At 43.9% G+C, this 23,297-nt stretch overlaps 1 protein-coding gene across 6 annotated transcripts; it reads right to left on the bottom strand.

Moving 5' to 3' along the window:
* Positions 1-1,426: 1,426 nt before the first annotated feature.
* Positions 1,427-9,117, bottom strand: PGLYRP2 (peptidoglycan recognition protein 2). 6 transcript variants are annotated; one of them, XM_072601186.1, is made up of 8 exons: positions 9,020-9,115; positions 8,769-8,843; positions 7,492-7,675; positions 7,298-7,398; positions 5,676-6,671; positions 4,267-4,477; positions 2,712-3,006; positions 1,427-1,981 (listed from the first exon to the last, which is right to left on the bottom strand). In XM_072601186.1, coding segments are annotated over exons 1-8 (1,884 nt in total). In that variant the 5' UTR covers positions 9,021-9,115; the 3' UTR covers positions 1,427-1,960. The 6 variants fall into 6 exon arrangements, with proteins under 6 accessions (XP_072457287.1, XP_072457292.1, XP_072457288.1 ...); XM_072601191.1 differs by lacking the exon at positions 9,020-9,115 and adding an exon at positions 8,961-8,978; XM_072601187.1 differs by lacking the exon at positions 7,492-7,675 and having other exon boundaries at positions 8,961-9,117.
* Between the last annotated feature and the right edge of the window lie 14,180 nt (positions 9,118-23,297).

Raw genomic sequence — 23,297 nt, forward strand, 5'->3', positions numbered from 1 at the left:
TAATTGGTTCTAGTTGGCTAACTACATGGTGAATAGGATGCTCTTTGATTGGCTGTAGAGATATTAAAAAGTTTCCACTCCTCTCACTTGGCTGGACCTCTGTTCTCTGTCTGACTACCTTTGTGACCACACTGAGACACAAGGCTGTAAGGGAAGAGGCCCTGGGTCCTCTCCCTTGAAGGGTGATAGTCCTTTGCCTGCTTAGGTGACCAAGGACTCAGTTACCCTCTTTCCCAGGGCAATGTGGCCTGGAGGGGAGTATAGTCCTTTAGGTCTCTTACTATATAGTCTCACTGGACACTGTGAGTGAGTCACCAGACTGTCTCAGACTACAAAAGGAGGCACATAGCCAGTGGAAAAAAACAAATTCCACCCAACCACATTGTAGATCAACTGGAACCAGTTACAGAATGTCCATGTATACACTGCCCTCATATGCTATCATGATTCAGTTAGAAACCTAGCGTCTTCCATATGGAGAGGCCATCTTAGCAGGCTGATGGGGTCTGCACATGCACCAGGCCCAAGTTACATAAAGGTGGGGTGGGGTGGGGGGGAGAGAAAGAAGGAAGTTATCACTCCAAGGCGACCATTTAGGACAACCTCATGGTCACAGCACAACTTGTTAGAGCCACTTTGTTGTGCTGGAGAGGAGAAAAGCTGGTTTGCCAATGAAGAACAATCTCTGCCGCTCACCTAGTTCCCAGAGATGACTGTATGGGAGTGTGTGGCATTCATGGCACCTGGGTCCTGTCTTGGAAGTTTAGTAGGTCATTTTCTGGATTAAGTCAGGAAGACCTGGGTCCAAATATCCACTATGACACTTACTCGTTGTGAGACCATGGGTAAATCACAACCTTTCTGCGCTTTGGCTTCCTAATATGTAAAATGAGGATAATACTTGTGGAACCTATCTCATAGGATTTTTATAATGCTCAGATGAGATCATATATATGAAATGCCCTGAAAATTCAGATATAAATCTCAGTGTTGTTATATGCTTTCTCTACTTTTCACTTGGTTGGATTGATCTGGGATCCCTCTGACTTCTCCACTATGCTCCGGGGACCTCCTTATTGGGATGGATCCAGCAAGATTCCGTCTGCCTTGGTACTTACTCCCCCTCATCACCACTACTGACCTCTCTGATTCGAGGTGGAGTCATTCACTCCCAAACCTCCATTCAAGGAGGAAGTTCACCTGGAACATCTATCTCATTTCTCACCTGGTTGTGACACTGGGAATTTCCTGGCTTTTCCACCATGCCTAGCTTGGGATGTCTGCCCCAGACAAACCTCTACCCCGACCTCCTTCCCCCACAACCTCTCAGCTTTATTTGTTTTTGCGCGTTGTGTTCTTCCATTAGATTGTAGGCTAAGTCTTGCTTTTTTATATCCCCAACATTTAGCACTGTGGTACCTGGTAGTCACTTGATAAATCTTTATTGACTGATCGATGGACTATTTCGTCCTCACCCTGCTCCCCAGAAAGCACACTTAGACACTTAAGTACCTTCTGAAGAATAAGGATGTACATACTTAAGAACCTGTAAATGGGAGTAATCTCAGGATGTTGCCACTTGGGGGACTTTAGTGCCCAAAGTCAGAGCAGACAGGGATATTAGAATACTGCCTATTTGGACTGGAAAGGACCCAAGAATAGTAAGCACAGAATGTCCTGACTTCAGGACTCCGAGAAATCACTAGATACAGCTGGTATAATTCCTTCCTCCCCTTTTACCCCCCCGCATTTGACATACAGGAGGAAGCAGAGACCCCGGAGGGAAGGAAATGACTCATCCAAGGTCATACAGAGAATCGGTAACATTTAGGAAGAGAGCTCAAGACGGGATCCCCAGGCTGCTGGTCTGAGGACACCCCGCTCCGCACACTGAGCCACAAGTTCCTTCCCTGCAGTCCTGCCTTTGGGGGGCTGGAGGAGACCCAGAGGTGCCTCTTCTTTAAACGTTGTTCTTCACCTCCTAGAAAAGACGATCGCACTCAGAAGGTCCCAGGACTCTGGGAGGGTGCGGGAGGAGATAAACATCTGCACGTCTCCTCCCAGCCCAGGCTGGACCTGTGACTTCCGCCTGAGGTGGGCCAGAAGGTCGGGCGAGAGCAGGGAGGAGGAGTTGGTTTAAATACGGAACGAGGCCAAGAGGAGGGTGCAGGGGGTAAATAAGGGGGAGATTAGTTCTGGGGTTGGAAGGAGCCCGGAGTAAGGCGAGGGTCAGTGACCAGCGGGGGGGCGGTCGGGGCGGAGCAGGGCTGGGGGTGCGGCCAGGGGCCAGAGGGCAGCGGTCTGAGATGAAATTTAGGAAGACCAGGGTCGTGCTGGGAGCCAGAAGTAAGACAAGGGTCAGTGACCAGCTGTGGGCGGAGTCAGGGCGGAATGGGGCAGAAAATCGAGACGCGGGGCGGGGCGGGGCCAGGGAGGGCGTGGGGCGGGGCCTGGAGATCGCGGGCCGGGGCCGGGGCGGAGCCAGGGGAGGGCGTGGGGCGGGGCCTGGAGATCGCGGGCCGGGGCAGGGGCGGAGCCAGGGGAGGGCATGGGGCGGGGCCTGGAGATCGCGGGCCGGGGCAGGGGCGGAGCCAGGGGAGGGCATGGGGCGGGGCCTGGAGATCGCGCGCCGGGGTCGGGGCGGAGCCAGGGGCCGTGGGGGCGGGGCCTGGACGGTCGCGCCCCGGGGCTGAGGGGCGTGGGGCGCTCACCCTGAAGCGCGGCCACGTGCTGATGTGCCGGTAGAGGGCGTCCCCTGGGCAGTCGGTGTGGACCAGCTGCCGGTGGCCTAGCGTGGTGTAGTCGGGCCGCAGATGGCCGGCGCGCAGGGCGCAGCGTGGGAGGGTCTCGCGCACTGTCCTCAAGGCGTGGGCCGCGGGCAGCGTGGCCGTGTAGTTGCCGATGATGGAGACGCCGAAGCCCAGGAAGTTGTGGCCCCGGGTGTGGGCCCCCACCCAGTGCCAGCCGCGACCCTCATACACGTAGCCGTCCGTGCCCACCACGAAGCTGCCGGGGCGCAGGTGCGGGAGGGTGAGGCCAGGCCCCGGGCCTCGGGCACAGCCTGCGCCTGGTACCCCTCCTCCGTCCCAGCACCTCACCCGTTCAGAGCCTTCCCCACGTGGGAAGGCGCTCAGAGGGCATCGGAACAGGCAGGCACCCCTTCTTCAACCTCCCCGACCAGGGGTGATCCGGCCTCCCCTGGAACGCTTGTGGTGATGGGCAGCTCACTGCCTATCGAGACTGTCCATTCCGCCTGGGACGGACTGTGACCTGAAAACCCCTCCCTTTAACACCCACATAGAACAAGATTGCCCTGTCCTCCCTTTGACAGCTTCTGGGTTATTTGAAAACAAGGGAAAGTAGACCCCCTAACTTTTCTTCTAGATATCCCCTCCCTCCTCTTGTGGTCAGCTTTCAACTCCCTTCCTTGTTCTGGTTGCTCAGCTTGCCATAGGATTTGGAACTGGAAGGGACCTTGAGGGTCATTGTCCTAATTCAACCCCCTCATCTGTAAAAGGAGGGTCAGAGAAGGTTAAGTGATTTATCCAAGGTCACTAAGTCAGAACTGGGACTCCCACCCAGGTCCTCTGCATTAAAAGATTCTGCTGCTCCCATCCTCCTTAAAATAGATATCCATGCCCAAGAGGGTTCTGACCAGCTCAAACTGTTTTTCAAACACCACAATCCATCTCTTTTCTCAGTGTCTCCCCCACCCCCATACACTATCTCCCCACCTCTTCTTCTCTGTGCCATAGAATCTCTGATTTCCTGCAAAGATCAACTCATGTTTTACCTCATGCATGACACTTTTGCTGGTTTTCCTCTATTGGGCCTCCCTCTCAATTATATTCTATTTATTTTGCATACATATGTGTGTAGATATACGTAGACATACTATATATGTGTTATTGTTGTTCACTTGTTTCAGTTGTGTTCCATTTGGAGTTTTCTTGGCAAAGATACTAGAGTGGTTTGCTGTTTACTTCTCCATATAGACACACATATGTGTACGTATGTACATTACATCTGTATCTGTATAGCCCCTAATAGAATGTCAAATCCTTGAGGACAAGGACTCTTTCCTTGTTATCTTTCTATCCCCAGCACCTCACTCAATCCCTGGCACACGCTAAGCACATAAATGCTTGTTGCTTATTAAATGTAGTGGGGTCACCATTAGGCTTCATGCAGCCCACCTTTATCCCAGCCTCACTTGTAACCTCCATCCCCTCCAGTCTCCCTCCCTTTTAACCTTCCCTTCCCCACCTATAGCCGATGTCATCCCAGCCTCTGGTGTCTTGATGGAAGCGTTGCATGCTTCGCATGTCAGCAGCACACTGGGAGAAGCTGGTGCAGGGTTGGTGGGGTTCATAGGTGTGGTGCACATAGAGGAACCCCAAGGGTAGATTCAGCATCCTGGGATTCCCTCTGTAAGGAGCTGCTTCCCAGCGGCAGCGGGGCAAGATGGCTGGGCATTCTGGGTGACAAATGAGATGCCAGAGTTAGTGTGTTTCTGACCATGAAGGGGGAAATGAGGGTAGGGGTGGTGTCTCACCTATGACAAGTGTTCCACAACTTCACAGTCATTCCTCAGAGGTAGTCACACAACACACACACAAAACCCTGATAGAGCCCCCTTCTGCCCCAACGTGACCTCCTGCCTCAGAATTAGAGGTGTTTGGGGCAGAGGGGTCTAAGGCTAGTGGTTCAGTAGAGCCAAGATCTCCTGGCAGCCTAGGCCTAAGACCTAAAAGGATGGATCATTCATCTGTAAGACAGGACTGACCAGAAACCATAGAGCCTAGGACTTTGTGGTTGTTGCCTCTCACTTTGGTCCAACCCTGGCCTCACTGCCCAAAGATTTCTCCTTTCCTGACCCAGCTTCATTGTTCTCACTTAATTTGCTCCAGTGAAGAATCTTTGCCTCCTTTTTTGCTTGCATCAGATTCTGGCCTTCACTTACCTGTCTAGTCCCTAGCTTAAGTCTTCTAGAATTAATTTAGAACATGGAATGTCAGATTGGATGAAGAGTTCAGAATACCTTCATCAGTGTCAACAGGGAATATATAGGCTGGAGGGGACTTTAGGAAACAGGATCATAGATTTTAGCTGGAATGGACTGAGGAGTCTTCTAGGCTATTTTTATAGATGAGTCAATTTTGGGACCTAAAGAGTTTAAGTGACTTGCTTAAGGATACACAGATAGCAGAAGCAGGATTTGAACCCAGGCCCTCTGACTCTAAATCCAGCTCACATCAAGCAGATCGCAGGATGATAGAGTCAGAGGGACTTTGAAACTTAGGCTAGTGATGCACAAATGACCAAGAGCTGTCCTGCCTTTTTCAAAGCATCCAGGCTGGACAAGGGTCTGTCACATCTGAAAACAAGGCTAGTTCCAGAAATTCCAGGTCTGACCTATTGTAACCCCAGTCTATCTGAGATAACTCCCAGAATATACCTTGGTTAATCCTAGTGGAAACCACTCCCTTTCCCCCCCACTTCCTCCTTCCTTCTCACCCTCCTCTCCCTCGAAAAGGCAGGAAATGATTGTCTAACAGCTGGTGTATCTCCTACTCTGAAGGCCTCTTTGATTACTTAACAATAGTTCTGTGTGTGTGTGTGTATGTGTGTGTACGTGTGTACATGTGTACGTGTGAAAATAGATTTCACCTCACCCAGGAAGGCCTCTGTGAACTCCTTGGCAGCTTGGGTAGCAACTTCAGCCAGTTGGCCTTGGGATAGATTTGCCAGCTGGGGATGAGAGGGCTCTAACTCTTGAATCAAGAGCAAGGAGCCCCATACCTGCTGGGCTAGGGCCTCCTGGGAAATCAGCTTGGCACCATTGTCCCTGCGGAAGTTGCTTCGAAACTGGGCATCCCCGCCCACCCCTGCTCCATAGTACTGGGTCAGTAGGTGGCTGAGTGGAGGGAGGGGCTTGGGGCCCCTGCTCAAGTAGTCCCCTAGCAGGGCCCCATCTAGTGCCCCATTGAGGAAGGCAACAGTGAGGGTAGAGGGGCTCTCAGAGTACAACAAGGAGAAGGTCTTAGGGGCTGAGATTTGGTCCCAACAGCCATCAGGGCCAAGGCCTTTGGGAGTATGGGTCCCAGGGTCTGGGAGGAAGCCTATGCCTAATGCTCTGGCTAGAGTGACAGCCAGGAGGTTATCCACACTGGTTGGGGAGTTAGCTTGGACAGGTGGGAGGATAGTGGAATCCAGGGAAATGTCTTCAACATCTTGCGGGGTTGTGCTGACTTGAGGGGCTGATGTAAGTCCGTCTTCCTTGTGAGCAGCTCTGACTTCAGAAAGGGAAGCTTTGAACTCCAGGGGAATGGCTGTAGACCTTCGACCATGGAGCCCAACCTGGAGCCCTGCCAGAAGGGGCTCCACAGCCACTGTGGAGCCATCTGGTGCTAGTACTACCCCATGCTCTTGCCCAGAGCCCACTCGGTGCTGGATTAAGCTAGAGGCTAATTCTCGAAGTTCTGGACCAAGAAGGTCAAACTTGAGCTCTGTTGGAGATGGGGACCCTGAAAGGAAAAGATGCTGGAAGAAGTCCATGGGACTTCCAGACATCAAAAGTAGACCAGGGGCTGTGGGATGGAGAACTGGTGCTTCTTGCTCTATTTGTGCTAGGATCTGGATAACCGAGTCCATATTCAAAGGGAGAGATGCTGTAAAGAAAGAGGAAGATGATGACTTGGAGGCTGGCCTGCAGCCTCCAAATTCTGCCCTCTCCTCCTTGCCTCTTTTTGTTGGATTTGGATGAATTTTGCAACCAAAGAATTGGGGAATACTCTTATTAATTACTATGTTAGGATCTAGGCTTTCAGTCACAGAGGTATAGGGTATTGGAGCTGGAAGGGGCCTTATAGATTATTCACTCCCACCCCTTTATGCAAGAGCTGAAGGGCATTTTAGGCCACAGATTTTAAAGATACTTTTTCAGATGATAACACTGAGGGTCAGAGAAGAAAAGTGACTTTCCCAAGGTCACACAATAAACCAGTGGCAGAGCCGATCTCTCTAATATACCATAATGTTCACCTCATCCCCCTTTCATCTCCTTCCTTTTAGGTCCCTCAATCCCTAATTTACCTCTTTTCCCCAAACCTAAACATACTAGCTTCTAGGACACCATACTTTATATCCCTAATATTGACTCCAAATCCCCGTCCCTCTGGGACTTACTTTCTTGGAGAACCACAGGGAGATAGCTGTTAGATGCTCCAACCCTAGCCCTCTAGACAGACCATGGGAGTCTTCCCTGATACTCCCATGGGTGCCTCCCTGAGCACACCTGCCCTGAACTCAGGCCACAACAGGACATCCAGCATGATGAAAACGCATCTCCAGAGCGACATTGCAGAGCCTGAGCCAAGGGGCTCCTCAGAGAAGATCCTGTAAGAACCACAGCAATTAAAGGTGAAGTTCAGGGGTTTGATGCTGCCCCTGGTAAGAAGATTTGGGTGATAGAGGGAGGGAGGCTTCCACCTGCCACAGGAAAAGAGAAGGAGGAAGTTGAATGAGGTGATTAAGGACTCTATCCTCTCCAGACTGGAACTGCAGCTTTGGAGCTGGCTTCCTCTCCCTTGTGTCCTCTCTACCTCTTCTGATTGGGGATGACATGGAACTGAGATCCAGAGGTCCCAGATGGACCAACCTGGGGTCAGGGAACCTGAAGAGGGTAGAATGGGTTACACAGAGCAGGATGTGTGAGTAGGGCATCTCCCCCTCTTCCTGGTAAAGGAGTAAGTTCATGTCCTGGTACCAAGACACTTTTTGCCATTGGCTTCCAGAGGAGGCCTAGTGGAGCCTGGCCATAACTTATGGAGGACCCCCATTCCCATCACTCCCCATCCTCTCCTCTCTGTGTCTCCCATTCTCCTCAGTCATGCCCTGCTCTGCCAGGCACAGTTCACGGACCTGTTGGGGGCAGAGGGAGGAGTCCCATTGTCTCTCCTCTTTTCCTTTCAGCAGTCTTTCCTGAACAGGGTGGGACCCAGATAAAGAAGGATTGGTCTTTCATACTTAACTGGGAACCCTATGTGAATCCCTTTCCTTCACCTGCCTCTCAAACCCTCCTACATATATGAACAATTTTGGTGGCATTAATTTTGGAGTCTTTGTCTCCTCCCTTCTCCTGCTGTGCCCTCTGTTCAAGTGATCTCAAAACTTCTTGTAGACACAACCTCCTCCCTCTCCAGTTCTGGACAATAAAGATCAAGGCCGACTTTCCCCATTTGCCAGAAGGGCAAACAGAGGCCAAAACAAGGGGGTAGCCTGTTACTGCTAGTATTCCTTCTGCTTCTGGGTGAAAAGTGTCAGGTACAGCTAGACCAGGACATAAGATTCCTCCCATAGAGCTACATCAGGGATAGCACTATTACTTACCTGGGGAGTCCTAGGTTCCAGCCCTGGTATATACAACTGTAAAGACAGGTTGGCTGGGGGGGTGGTAGTGGTGTTCCTGTGATTTGGGGAGGTCACCATACACCAACACCTCCCAGATACTTGGGGACCAGTCTTCTTGATTGAGGGGGCAGAAGGGTACAACCCAAAGATTTCTCCTAGTTTCCTTCTCAGAGAAGGAAAGACATCTACCTAGGGAGTTGGAGATGAGAGTAGGGCCCCAGAATTGTCACACTTCATGGATCAGGATATAGTAGAGCTCTAAATGCTGTTCCTCCCCCACATTTATCTTGTGACTCTTCTGCCCTTTCAAGGTGCTCCCCACCCCTCCAACAACCTCCCCAGGTTCCCATCCTCACCTCTTTTTGTTGATCTGGGCAAGGGACTTGGGTGTCCTGGCTCCTGGGCCTCTACTTTCACTCCCCAGGCTTTCACTGTAAAATGAGAAGGTTGGATCTCTCTTTCCAAAATCTCTCTTTCTAAAATTTAAGATCCTATAAGCAAATCTGTTCCAGCAACTAGCCCGAGTTGGGAGGCAGAGGTGACCTCACCCAGGGCAAAGTAGAGCTTCCCTGCATTGGTCTCAGGGATCTAGAGGCTGAATACCCACTGCTGGTCTAGCTGTCTGCCCTTTATCCTGTCACAGGCGGGGTAGCAGACTCCCAAGTGGCTGTTGCTGTGGTAGATTTCTTCACTAACTGGGACTCAGAGCCTGGGAAGTTCCCATGGTGGCCCAAAAGAAACTGTAGCAATGGTAAGGGGAGGGGCAGCACAGCTAGGAAATCCCCTGCTGGAGACAGAAAGGGCTACCCAAAACTGAATAAGGGGAAGTCCATGCTGGACCCCTGTATGTATTCTCTGGTTTTGTATCTAAGTGGGAAAGAGCTATATCATCAATAGTTGTCCAAAAGTTGGAACGGCCTGCCTCGACTCCTCATCAGAAACTGGATGGCCACTTGGCAGGTACACTTTAGAGTAAGAATGCCTGATCAATTACATATTAGACTAGGTCATCATTGCGGTACCTTTTTGATACAGAGATGCTGTGACCTGATGATTCTTTAGCTATGAGTACTTAGGTCAACTAGTCCCTAAATGGCACAAGGGACAGAGTCACAGAGTGATGAGGGGGACAGAATTTGGTTTAGGATAACCGTAGCTGACATTGATATTGGCTTTATGATTTCTGAAGTGATTGCTATCCATAACCCCATTTAATCTTTACATCGTCTCTTATGAGACCCATAGATTGATGATTTCGTTGTTCTCAGAAACTCCCAGATACGTTCTAGAGCTCTCTGGATATCACCAATTATAAATAGATAATTAATAGTCTCCGGAGGAAGAGGGACTTGCCCAAGTTACTCAGCAGTATGTGTCAGAGGCAGGGCTTGGACCCAGGTCATTCTGCTTCCAAGGTAGTCTTCTTCCCAATGCCCCATGATTCTTCTACAGGTAGGTACCCCCATTTTATAGATGAGGTTACTGAGACTTAGAGAAGTGAGGAGACTTGTCTAAGGTCACTCAGCTAGCTAGTAAGTGCTAGGGACAGGATTTGAAACTGCATCCATGCTGACAGGCTTTTTCCACCCTGCCATATTGCTTTTCTGCAGTCTAGTGTGAAAGGCAGAATTTTGGCTGGGATTTGGTTTAGAATTAAGGTGAAAATCATTGCTAGTATAGAGGTCAGAGTCAAATTTGTTAGATTCATGTTAGGTTGAAGGTTTGCATCACTGTTAGGATTAGAATTTGGGTCAGTTTGGGCCAGGGTCTGAGTCAGAGATATGCTTAGCTAGTTTAATGTTAGGATTGGGATTACAGTTAGAACTGGGACAGGATTAGTGATAGAAAGATATTCATTCATTCAAGTTTTTCTGAGCTTGTTTTGTGTAAGATACTGTGCTGAGTACCTTGACCTATTGTTCTCATCTTGCTCATTCCTTTCCTTAAGTAACTCCTTCTATCAATGGAATGTGGTAGAAAGAACATTGGGTAGTGAATCAGAAGCCGTGGTATGAGTCTTGACCCTTCCACTCGCTGCTTCTCCTCTGCTATGTGCTCCTTTACTGTGTGACCTTGGGTAAACCATTTAACTTCCTTTGGCCTGTTTTCTCATCCTTTAGATGAGGTGCTTAGACTATCTCTCTAGTCTATCCAGCTTTAAATCTTGGTACTCCTGACTGCTCTACTCCTTTGTCAGAGTTTCTGAACACTTCAGAAAGAAAACACACAGGCCTATTTATGGGAGTTAAGCCTTACTGGGTCCTCTTTGTTGCAAACTATGGGCATATAGGGTCAAGAGCATATAGAGTTGAGGGACTGACACAAGATCCTGTGGAGGGAATAACTTCAGGATACCACTCCAGGCTTCTCTATGAGTGGGAGAAATTTCACAGTCACTCCCAGTGAAAGGCAATGTGGGTCCCAGGAACAGTCCTCCTCTACTTTCAACACGGGGTGCTGGGAGAAGGAGTGGCTCATTTTCGAAAGAGTCTAAAATATGCAAGAATGGATGCCCCTGGAGGCAAGTGGGCTAAGGTGGTGCCAAGGTGACAGGACTCTGAGGGTCATAGCTTGGTAGCTGGGGAGGGTGTTGGGTGCTTAGGATGAGCTGGAGGGTGGCTGAGAGTATGATCTTTGATTCTCTTTTGATTAACTTCCTTTCACATTCCCTAGAGATCACTTGGTCTTACCACCCTTCCAAACTCTCCTTTCTTCGCAAATCCTCGACCTTGCTTAGCAGATGACCTTGACTCCTACTTCACTGAGAGGATTGATGCCATCTTTTGTGAACTCCCTCATCTCCTTGGAAAACTGTTCTGTTCCCTTCCCTTCAGTCTCTTCTCCTTGTCAAAGCTAATTTCTCCGCTGGTGGGCTTGGTGCCATTACTGCTTTCCTTTTGTGGGACCTTGCTCAATCTTTCTCTCTCTACTGGCTTCTTTCCTGCTGCCTGAAAACATGCTTAGTAGGTTTCCTGTATGCAAAAAAAAAAAAAAGCCTTTACTCCACCTTGCCACTCCTTCAAATTAAAAATTCAAACTAAACTAAATTAAATTAAATTAAAATCAAATTAAAAATCATTTTATCTTTTTTTCCTCCCATTTATTGGCAGACTTCTAGAGAGAGGAGTGTACCTTGATTTCTTCGCCACCTCAATAAATATTTGAGTGCCAGGCACTGGGTTAAGCTCTAGGGATGCAAAGAAAGGCAAAAGACAGTCACTGACCTTAAGGAGCTCAGAGTCTAATGGGGAAGACAGTATACATGCAAACAGCTATGTGCAAACAAGTTATATATAGGATAAAAAGGAGATAATCAACAGAAAGAAGGCATTGGAATTAAGAGGAATGGAGAAGGGCTTCCTGTAGAGGATGGAATTTTAGCTGGGATATGAGGGCAACCAGGAGATATAGATGAGAAGAGATAGTGTTCCAGGCATGGGGGTCAGCAAGGGTAAATGCCTAAATCTGGGTGATGGTGTGTCTTGTTCAAGGAACAGCCAGTAGACTGGCTTCTGTCTCCACCAGCCAACTGAAACTGCTGTCTCTAAGTTCACAATGACCTTCTAGTGAACAGATATGTGATATTTTCTCATTCCTGTCTTTCTTGACCTTTTTTGATCAAGCAACACTGATGACAAGTCCCTCCTCATGGATGATCCCTTCTCACTTGACTTTTGTGCTGCCATTATTTCCTTCATCCTATACTGGTCTAAACACTGTCAGTCAGTCTTCTTCAGCAGTGGGTCTTCCTCCTTCTGCAAAGGCAATCTCCTCTTCTCTGCCTATTCCTTTTCTTTTGGCATTTCATCCATGTACATACATTACTCTTCATGTGACTTGGTCAAATTACTTAACTTTCCTGGGTCTCAGTTTCCTCATCTGAAAAATGAGGGTGTTGGACTATCAGGTCTTTGAATTCCTCTCTAGTTTGGCTTTGTGGTGTCAGTTACCACCTTTATGCAGATGTCTCCTAGATATATTTATCTAGCTCCAGCTAGATTTATCCAATCCCTGGATTCAAAGCTAGTTGCATTTCTAATTGTCTGGTGTACACCACCCTGATGTTCTGAGCACACCTCAAATTCATCATAGTTAAAGTTGAACTCATCTTCTCCTCAACACACCTGTGTCCTCTCCCAACTTCGCCACCATTTTCTTAGTCATCCTTGACTCTTTCTTCTCTTGCCACATGCAGTCAAGTTGCCAACCCTTTCATTTCTATCTCTACAATGTCTCTTGTATCCATAAACTTATCATAACTCCATTTCCACCTCCCTATTATAAACCTTCATCACCTCTATCCTGGATTAATATAACATTCTTTTAACTGGTAATTATTGCCTTTATTCTCTCTTATCTACAATTCATTCTTTCATAGTGTCAAAGTAATGTTAGTGCATGCCATTTCCCACTGAAAGATCTTCGATGACTCCTTATGACCAACATTTAATGCTTTCTACAATGTGTCTCTATCCTACCTTTCTGTCTCATTTTATACAACTTCCTGTCACAAACTCTATGTTCTAATAAAATTAGGCCAGTCACTTCATCTTGCTCTTTTTCACCTCTAACTCTTCACAGAATTACAGAATGTGAGTCAGAAGGGACTGCAGTGACCATCAATTTCAACCCATAGACGGAAGCAGGGAATGTAAACTGTGCCCCATTGGCCAAATCTAACCCATTACATGACCTGTAAGCTGAGAATAGTTTTCACATTTTAACATAAAGTTTTAATGGAATACAGTCACCCTCATTTGTTTACTCACTATTTATGGTTGGCTTTTCCGTTGTAACAGCAGAACTGAATAGTTGTATGGGAAACCATATGTGGCTCTCTCATCACTTCTCACTGATGCTAACTGTACTACAAATCAGTGATGCAGTTATAAATCAACAACATTTTGAATGCCATGTGCATCGCTATATCATGACTTTTTTCTTAATTATTAGTTTATAAATATCATGTCAAAAGAAGAAGAGGAGGAAAAAGTTTTATGATTTTTTTTTTTAGTTCAGGGCTGAGATTGAAGTATTTCTGAATGAGAAGTATCCTCAATCACTACTATTCAACACTAAATGGCTTTGGAAATGAACTTTTGCTCAGATTTGATGATGTTTTTAATGAGTTCAACCTAAAATTAAAAGACAAAATAGAGCTTATATATGAAACATACTTCCTGTTCTGTTAAAAGTTAAAATAAGAAGTAAGATCCCCATTCCCCCACAAATTTGCAGTGAATAGATTTTTATGAGGTCAAATTACCATTTCAGCAATATTCTTTGGACCTCAGTGTAAGTGAAAAAGAAATTTCCACATTTCAAAATCCATTTAACTGTAAAATTGAGGAACTACCACCTAATCTTCAATTGGAAGTGATTAATCTGCAATGTAATGACCCGCTAAAAGTCAAATATCAAGAGAAGAATCTAAAGAGATTCTGTAAATTCTTTCCAAATAATGAATATGGTCAATTAAAACCAAATTCTCCTGGATTTATATCAATATTTAGCAGTAACTATCAGTTTGAAAAGACATTTTTCAAACATAAAATATATAAAATCTCATTACAGATCAGCATTAACAGATGAACAATTTGCCCTTGATTTTGATGATGGGGAACTTTGAATTCCAATTAGCAAAATGTTATCCTCCTAAAAAAAAGAAGTCTATTCTTATTAGTAGACCTGTATTATAAAAATTGTATTCATTTATTATATTTAATTTCATTGACAAAAAATTGTGGAAATTTGTTTTCTCTTGTTGCATACCTGTGTAAAATAACTTGATTTAGCTCTTGACCCGTAAAGTCCAAAATATTGACTATCTGGTTCTTTATAAAAAAAAAAAATTGCCAAATCTTAGGGTCCAGGACCTAGATCAAAGGAATGCCTATCATAAAACCAAAAGTGACCATGCAGATTCTTCTTGAAAATGTCCAAAGAGGGAGAAACAAACCTCTCTCTCTCACATCCCACTTTGGGATAGCTCTTGTTAGAAAATTTTTACTGATATCAAGCTGGAATAGATCTCTCTGCAACTTCTACTTGATTCTCCCTTTAACCTCAAACAGAACAAATGCCTTGAGGCTTCTGTCCTTCAGCCAGCCTGTGAGTAGTGTGAGCTACCTGAATGGGAATCTAGTCAGTTGAGTAACTCAACTCATCCTCTCTCTCTCTCTCCTTCTCCTCTCCAAAGGAGGGTAAATTTTGATGACCTGAAGCTCCCCAGTTAATTTGGGGTTTACTGGCTAGATTCCTGCTTCCTACCTGCCTACCTTCTTTCTTTCTTCCTTTCATCTCTCTCTGTCTCTCTCTGTCTCCCTCTCTCTTCCTCTCTCTCTTCCTTCTCACTCATTTCACTCTCGAGCTCATGGACTGGATCACAATAGGTCCCTGCTCAAGCTCTACTTAATGCTATATTTTGGGCCCTCCTGCCTCAGAGTGAATGTCAATGGTAACTGTTTCTCTTTTGACCAGCAACCTTGAGGGTCTTCCCCTCCCAGTTTGACTTTTTTTCTTTTTTTATGATTAAAGGGACCATCTCTTGACTGACTTCTTAAAAATGCCTATTCACTGAATGGGTGCATCTCACTCAAAGTGAGAACCTGAAAAGGCCTTGGCCTAAAAGGACCAGGATCTCCCATTGCATCCTGAGCCATCTCTGGTTGTCCTGATCTGTAGCTTGCCACTTGACCCAGATGGCTCTGGAGGAGAAAGTGAGGCTGGTCACCTTGCACAGCCCTCCCTCACTCAAATCCAAGTCAACTGAAAGTCATGTCATCATCTCCCTGATGTCATGATCCTCTTCAAGGATGAAAGACAAACATGACAAGGCCAGTTCCTTTAGATGCCCTTTATATGTTATTGACTCCAGGCTTTCACCAACCTGGATGCCCTCGTCTGGACATTCTCTAGGACCTTCTCCAACCATGGTGCCCCAAACTGAATACAGCACTTCATTTGAGGTCTTACTAACAAGGGCAGAGCACAATGGGATTATTCCTCTTCTTCCCACCAATTCCCAATTCCTGGGAACTGTGCTTCTCTTTAAGTAGCCCAAGATTCCATTTGCTCTTTTGGATACCACATCACAGTGCCTCAATGGCTTCCCATCACCTTCAGAATCAAATAGAAAATCCTGTTTTCCATTTCTCTGTTTTGCATTCAAGGTACTTCATAAAATGACCTCTGCCCCAACCCCTCACTAACCTTTCCAGTTTTCTTACATCTCATTCCCTCTCATGTACTCTTTGATCCTTGAACAAGACACTCCATCTCTCCACTCCAGGTATTTTCTTTGGCTGTTCCCCATGCCTAGAATGCTTTGCCTCCTCATCTCTACCTCCTGGCTTTCCTGACCTTCCTTTAAGTCCTAGCTAAAATCAAACTTTCCACAGGAAGTCTTTCCCAATCATTCTTAATTCTAGTGCCTTCCCTTTGTTGACTATTTTCTTTTTATCCTGTATGTAGTTTGTTTGTACATAGCTATTCGCATGTTATCTCCTTCATTAGGTTGTAAGATTCTTGAGGGCAGGACTGTCTTGAGCCTTTTCCTGTATCCTCAGAGCTTAAGCCTTGTGTGTTGTAGGCATTTAATTCTTTGATTGATTCTGGTAATCTGCTAAAGCCTATGGATGCCTTCTCAGAATAATGTTTTTAAATGCATAAAGTAAAATACATTAAATTACAAAGGAAACAAATTATCCTAAAATCCAGTTATCAAAGTATTTTGAAAAATAAATTCACAGGCCACCAAGGCAAGAACATCCTTGGATTAAGAGAGACCCCTGGATTTACTCCAGGGTCGGGGCAAAGCCAGAGAAAAAGAACCTGATCTCCCCCATCGTGTATTTGTGAAATTGATGTTTTGTACCCAAATGTGAGACTTTACAGCTTTACTCATTGATTTTCATTATTAGGCTCATCCCTGGGTTCCAGCTTGTCAAGATCCCTTTAGATCCTGATCCTGTTGTCCCAGTTAAGTCACTGATGAAAACGTTTAACAGCACAGAAGTAAAGAACTCTGGACAACTTCACTTGGATCTCCCTAACTTCCTGCCCCAGGAAATTCAATTTCCTGCCCAAATTTCTGTCTTTGTCTATCCTTATTTCCTGGTCTGAAACCCTCTTTTTCATTCTTATTTGACTTGAGTCCTTCCCTTCTCTCCCATTCCTTCTCCTTCCCTAGAAGCCAAAAGTAGAAGTACTCCAGATCCCATGCCTGCCCTCCCTCCTATTTCTGACAATTGAAATCCTTTTTCAGGACTCTGCTCACATGCTAACTACTACCTAAACTCTTCCCAATTTCCCCAGCCAGAGGTGATCACTTTCTTGAATTTCTCAGGTGGCTCTGTTAGACCTCCAGGTATTCATTACATTCTAACTTGTATTATACTTATTTCTATTCCAGCTTTTAGATTGTAAGCTCCCTTAGACAGGCATCAGGGCATTTTTCATCCTTGTATCCTCAGCACCCATGGGTCCTTTTCAATTGTAAGTAATGATTGAATGGATTGAGCTGAGTACAAGTATGAGTAACATGATTCACTTCCTTTTGGGAGCTTATAACATGAAGCGATAGGCAAGTACATGTAAAAGGAGATTGGGCGGTCCCCTAAGGTCCTGTTTTCTCAATTATTCTGGTTTCTGGATTCCTTGCTTAGCTTGTTTTGCCCCCCACTTTCTGGCAATCCCTTCTCCTGTTTGAATCCAATTGTTTACAAATCACTTAGACCTTATATCCTAGCCATTTAATTTGATTATGAAAAGCACAGTAATGCCAGAAACAGCAAGTAATAACACTCACATTTCTAACTCTCTGGAGTGAAATATTCTTTCTCTCTCCCTGTCCTCCTCTCTCTGTCTCTCTCCCTCCCTCTCCCCATTCCCCCTCTCTTTGTCTCCTACTTTGTCTCTCTTTTCTCCATCTCTTTAACTCTGTCTCCTTCTTCCCTCCATCCCCTCCCTCCCTCTCTCTCTATCTCCCACTTTGTCTGTCTCTCCTGCCCCATAGACTGGATTCCATACCATGAGCTTTCATGATTCCTCCTGTTAATGCTTCACCATCCCATAATTACGTCATATGAAATTTGTTCACCTTTTGTTTCTATTTATCTGTGTCCATGTTATTTCCTTCTAGAAGACTGTGTGCTTCTTGAGTTCAGGGGTTATTTTGTTTTTGTCTTTGGATATCCCCAAGCTTCCTTAACAAACATTAGACATTTAATAAATACTTGTTGAGCTGATTGGGAAGGGGGAATAGGCAAGTAGTACTGTCTTTTAGGCCTGGTGCCTCTTGGCATACTTCAGGTACCCGGTGTGTATCTCAAGACTGATGGCTGAGAGAACAAACCTGCTTCAGCACAGTGGCACCCTTACCTGCTTTGATAGGATAGCGGTGGTTCACTCAGCTCTTTCTGCAGCCTTCAAGGGGCAGGAAGGCTTACTGCCTACTCTGTCCTCAGCACAATCATCTTCATCCATATTCCTCTTATTTTTCTTTATTTTTTTTATATTTTCCCCTCCCTGTGGGAAAAGACTTAATGCTTTCAAGATTATATGACCTTCATATGAAAAAATTCTAGCTAGGGTACTGACACTGGAGTCCGGAAGATCTGTTTAAATCCAGCTTTAGAAACTTACTAGGTGGGTGACCCTGGGAAAGTCACAACTTCAGTTTCTTCAACCGTAAAATGGGGATAATAGTAACTCCTCCCTCACAGGGTTGTTGTGAGGTTCAAATGATAATATTTGTAAAGCCCTTAGTGCCTGGCACATTGTAGGTATGAGATAAATGCTTTCTATTAATGAAAGAGACATAAATTAAAACAACTTGGAGGTTCTGCTTCACACTCATCAGATTAACAAGGTTGACACCCTTCCCCCGAAAGGAAGTGACAAATACTGGTGAAGTTGTGGGAAAATGGGTACACTAATACAGTTTTAGTGGAGTTGTGAACTGGTGTAATAATTTGGGACAGCAATTTGGAACTATGCCCCCCAAAGCTATTAAACTATGCATAATGACTAGTGATGTCACAACTTCTTTTTTATCTCTGGGGAGATCCAAGAAAGAGGAAAAATACCCATATACACAAAAATATTTATAGCAGCTCTGTTTGTGATGGCAAAGAATTGGAAACTCAGGGAGTGCCCTTCAACTAGGGAATGGTTCAACAATTTCTGGTATTAGAATATGATGAAATGCTATTTTGCTGTAAGAAATGATGAACAGGATGGTTTCAGAGAAACCTGGGAAAATCTGATTTCATGCAGAGTGAACAGAACCAGAACAATTTATCCAATAGCCATAATATAGTAAAACCAAACAACTTTGAAAAACTTAGCAACTCTGATCAACACAACGACCAATGATAATTTCCGAGGACTCGTGATGAAATATGCCATCCATCTTCAGATAGAGAAGTGAGCTATTCAGAGTGCAGATTGAGACTTTTTTTAGGGGGAGAGGAAGCAGAACCAATGTAGGAGTTTTTGCTTGTATTAGGGGTTTGTTTTTCTTGTTTTCTTAGTGAGGACTGAGGGTAAGATGGGAGGGATAGAAGGAGAATTTTATATTGGAAATACAATGTAGTTTTAAAAAAGAATGTATGACCTTGGGCACAGATTTCTTTGTTTTATAAATTGGTCTGAGCCAATTGTAAATACTAGCTTTTCCTTCTTCAGCACTATTTCAGTTTCCTCATAGCACATAAAGGTTTGATATAGATGTGATATAAGCGTGATAATTCTTCGGTCATTGTTGATAAAAATAGATTTTTGTAGGACTGTTGATTTGTTTTTTTTTCATTTGTGATCTACTTGTTGCTCTCATGTTGGTTTTACCATTACATACTTTGAGATCATATGAATTATTTGAGTCTCAAGTCAAGCTTTCTCTAGACATTTTTTCCTTTTACATCCATTGCTTTTTGCTGTTTTATGAAGCAATACTGCTTATAATTTTCCAGCATTTTCCTCTGTAGTGCTTTATAAGTGAGTTTGTGTTGAAAACTGGTGTCACTTTTGGTTGACACACGTCTTTGTTTAGCAAGTAAATTTGATATTTGTAACTTAAGGCAATTTCTAGGCTCTTTTTGGCCTCCGAGTTTTGGTGATTGCCTTATATCAATTAAGCTTTTGTAGGAAATAATGATAATCAAAGCTAATATCTTTGCTTTTTTATTTTTCAGTTTCCCATTTGGGGGCTTGTTTAAATAAGATAGGTTGAAGTTGTTGCAATTTAACTTTTATCTTTTCTTCTAATTTAGCATAGATCTGGAATCTCTGCTCTCACTAGTTATTGATCTGGCTGCACACAGAAAACTGATTCTGATAGCATTCTCATTAGGAATCAGTCTTTTTCTAGTGAAATATGATAGATTTTGTAAGTTGAAAGAAAAATAGTTGCTGTTTTTTCAAATTCAATTAAAATTAAAACAGGATTAAAGTTGAGTGTTTTGAAGTCAAAAAGAACAAGCTTAGGGGAATAAAAGGGGAAAAAAAGAGCAAGCCTGACCTGAAGATGAATATAAGAAGATATCTTTCCCTGATTCCTTTGTAGAGATGTGGGTGTATGGGTATTGAACCCTGTGTATTATGTCCATTACAAACGTATTAATTAGTTTTGCTGAAATTTTTTCTCTTTCAAAAAATATTCTTTGTTATAAGGGATGGATCTCTGGAGTGGAGACGAGGAGGAATATAAGGCAAAACATAGATAATATTAAAAATACCAGTGAAATCTATTTTAAAAGGATAGTCAATTTCTCCCCCCTTTCTCCCTCCTTTCCTTTCTTTCTTTCATCATTGTATTACTGAGAATAACTAAGTCATTTACAGTTGATCATCATACAATATTGCTTACTGTATACAGTATTTTCCTGGTTCTGCTCATTTCACTTTATATCAGTTCATGTAAATCTTTCCAATTTTTTTCTGAGAGCATCTTGCTCCTCATTTCTTCTATAGCACAATAGTATTCCATCACAATCATATACCACAACTTGTCAGCCATTCTCTAATTGCCGGGCATCCCCTCAATTTGCAATTCTTTGCTGCAACAAAAAGAGCTGGAATAAATAGTTTTGTACATATAAGTCCTTTACCTTTTTTTAAAAAAAATCTCTTTCAGATATAGACTTCGTAGTGGTCTTGCTGGGTCAAAGGTTATGCAGAATTTTATTGTTCTTTGGGCAGAGTTCCAAATTGCTCTCTAGAATAGTTGAATCAGTTCACAACTCCACCAACAGTGTATTAGTGTCTTAAATTTCCCACATCCCCTCCAACATTTGTCATTTTCCTTTTCTGCCATACTAGCCAATCTGATAGGTATGAGGTGGTACCTCAGAGTTGTTTAAATTTGCATTTCTCTAATCAGTAGTGATTTAGAGCATTTTTTCACGTGACTAGACAGCTTTGATAACTTCATTTGAAAACTGTCTGTTCAGATCTTTTGACCATTTATCAGTTGAGGAGTGACTTATATTCTTATAAATTTGACTTGGTTCTCTGTATATTTGAGAAATGAGCCCTTTATTGGAAAAACTTGCTGTAAATTTTTTTCACAGTTGTGATTACTATATACTTCCCTCCATCCTTCATGTCCTGCCCCCATTTATCCTACTCTTTCTCTCTTTCACCCTATTCATTCTCAAAAGTATTTTGCTTCTGACTACCACCTCCTCCAATCCATCCTCCCTTCCATCAGCCCCTCTCCTTCTCTTTATCTCCTTTCCTTTAGGGTAAGATAGATTCTATACCCAACTGAATATGTATGTTATTTCCTCTTTGAGCCAATTCCAATGAAGTTCAAGCTTTCCCCTGCCCCCCCCCTTCCCTCCTCGGTAAAAGCTCTTTTGCACCTCTCATGTGAGGTACCCCATTCTACCTCTCCCTTCCCCTTCCTCCCAGTGCATTTTTCTTTCTCACCCCTTAATTTTATTTTTTAAGATATCATCCCAAAATATTCAACTCAAAACTTGTATCCTCAGTCTACATAGAGTCCTCCTAATTGCCCTAAAAATGAGAAGGTTTTTAGGAGTTATAAGTATCATCTTCCCATGTAGGAATATAAACAGTTTAACCTTGTTGAATCCCTTATGATTTCTCTTTCTTATTTACCTTTCTATCCTTTTCTTGAGTTTTGTATTGGAAAGTCAGATTTTCTATTCAGGTTTAATTTTTCATCAAGAATGCTTGAAAATCCTCAATTTTATTAAATGTCCATTTTTTTCCCCTTGAAGGATTATACTCAGTTTTGCTGGGTAAGTAATTCTTGGTTATAATCCTAGTTTCCTTGTCCTGTGGAATATCTTATTCTAAGTCCTCTGATCCTTTAATGTAGAAGTTGCTAAACCTTGTGTTATCCTGATTATGGCTCCATGATATTTGAATTGTTTCTCTCTGGCTGCTTACAATATTTTCTCCTTGACCTGGAAGCACTGAAATTTGGTTATAATATTTGTGGGAATTTTCATTTTCTATTTTACTTTCTGGTTCTAGAATATCAGGGTGGTTTTTCTTGATAATTTCTTGAATGATGATGTCTTTGATCATGGCTTTGAGGTAGTCCAGTAATTCTTAAAGTAGCACTACTTGATCTGTTTTCCAGGTCACTTGTTTTTCCAGTGAGATTTTTCACATTTTCTTCTATCTTTTCATTCTTTTGATTTTGTTTTATTGTTTCTTGATGTCTCAGAAGTCATCAGTCTCCACTTGCCCAATTCTTATTTTTAAAGAATTATTTTCTTTGGTGAGTTTCTGTACCTTCTTTTCCATTTGGCCAATTCTGTTTTTTAAAGAAGTCTTCTCTTCTTTGGATTTTTATGTTTCTTCTACCATTAGGCCAATATTTTTTTAACATGTCATTTTCTTCAGTAATTTTTTTGTGCCCCCTTTAAAAGGTGTTGACACTTTTTCCATGGTTTTTTTCCATCACCCTCATTCTCTTTTCCCATTTTTTCCTCTACCACTCTTAATTGATTTTAAAACTCCTTTTTGAACTCTTCCAAGGGTTCTTTTTGAGCCTGAAACCAATTCACATTTATCTTTGAGGCTTTGGATGTAGCAGTTTTGACTTTGTTGTCTTCTTCTAAGTTTGTGTTTTGACCTTCTCTGGCATGATAATTACTTTCTATGGCCAGGTTCTTTTTTTATTTGTTTGCTCATTTTCCCCAGCCTATTTCTTGACCTAACTTTATGCTCAAGGTGAGCTCTGCCCCCAGGGTAGAGGGAACATTGTTCCAAGCTTCGGAATTTTTGTGCAGCTGTTTTCAGAGCTAGTTCTGGAGGTCTAGTTTTCACTTCTTCCAAAGTGGTGTGCTGTAAAGAGTGGTGCTCTTGTTTGTGGTGTGTGCTTGGTCTGTGCTCTTGTTTGTGAATGACCAATCATACTCTTTTCTGCCCTGGAACTATGAACAGGGAGCCTGCTCACAAAAAGACTGCGAACTCTTGTGTGCTAGTGATTTTCCTCAGATCCACATATAGACAATACAACAGAGTCCTGCACTCAATACCAACAAAGGTAATTCTGTAATATCCTTCTGATCAGTTGCCAGCCCCCTTATCATCTGTGGGTTGAGAGCTCTGAAAGCAGCTGCCACCAATTCAGTTGCCCATAAGGCCTGCTGCTATCTTGCCAGGATGTTGCCTGCATTGGACTGTGTTCCACTCTCATGCCCATGTGACAGACCTTTCCTGCCTACATTCTAAGTTTTCTTGGGCTGAAAAATTGTTTTACCCTATCTTTTTGTGGATTCTGCTGCTACAGAATAATTTTGAAGAGTTATTTTAAAGTTGTTTGGAGGGAAATTTGGGAGAGGTCAGGTGAATCCCTGCCCCCTCCTTCCCCCCCTTTTTTTTTTTGCCATTTTGGCTCTGCC

Source organism: Notamacropus eugenii, chromosome 4 (genome assembly GCF_028372415.1).
Source record: "Notamacropus eugenii isolate mMacEug1 chromosome 4, mMacEug1.pri_v2, whole genome shotgun sequence".
Classification (NCBI taxonomy): Eukaryota; Metazoa; Chordata; class Mammalia; order Diprotodontia; family Macropodidae; genus Notamacropus; species Notamacropus eugenii.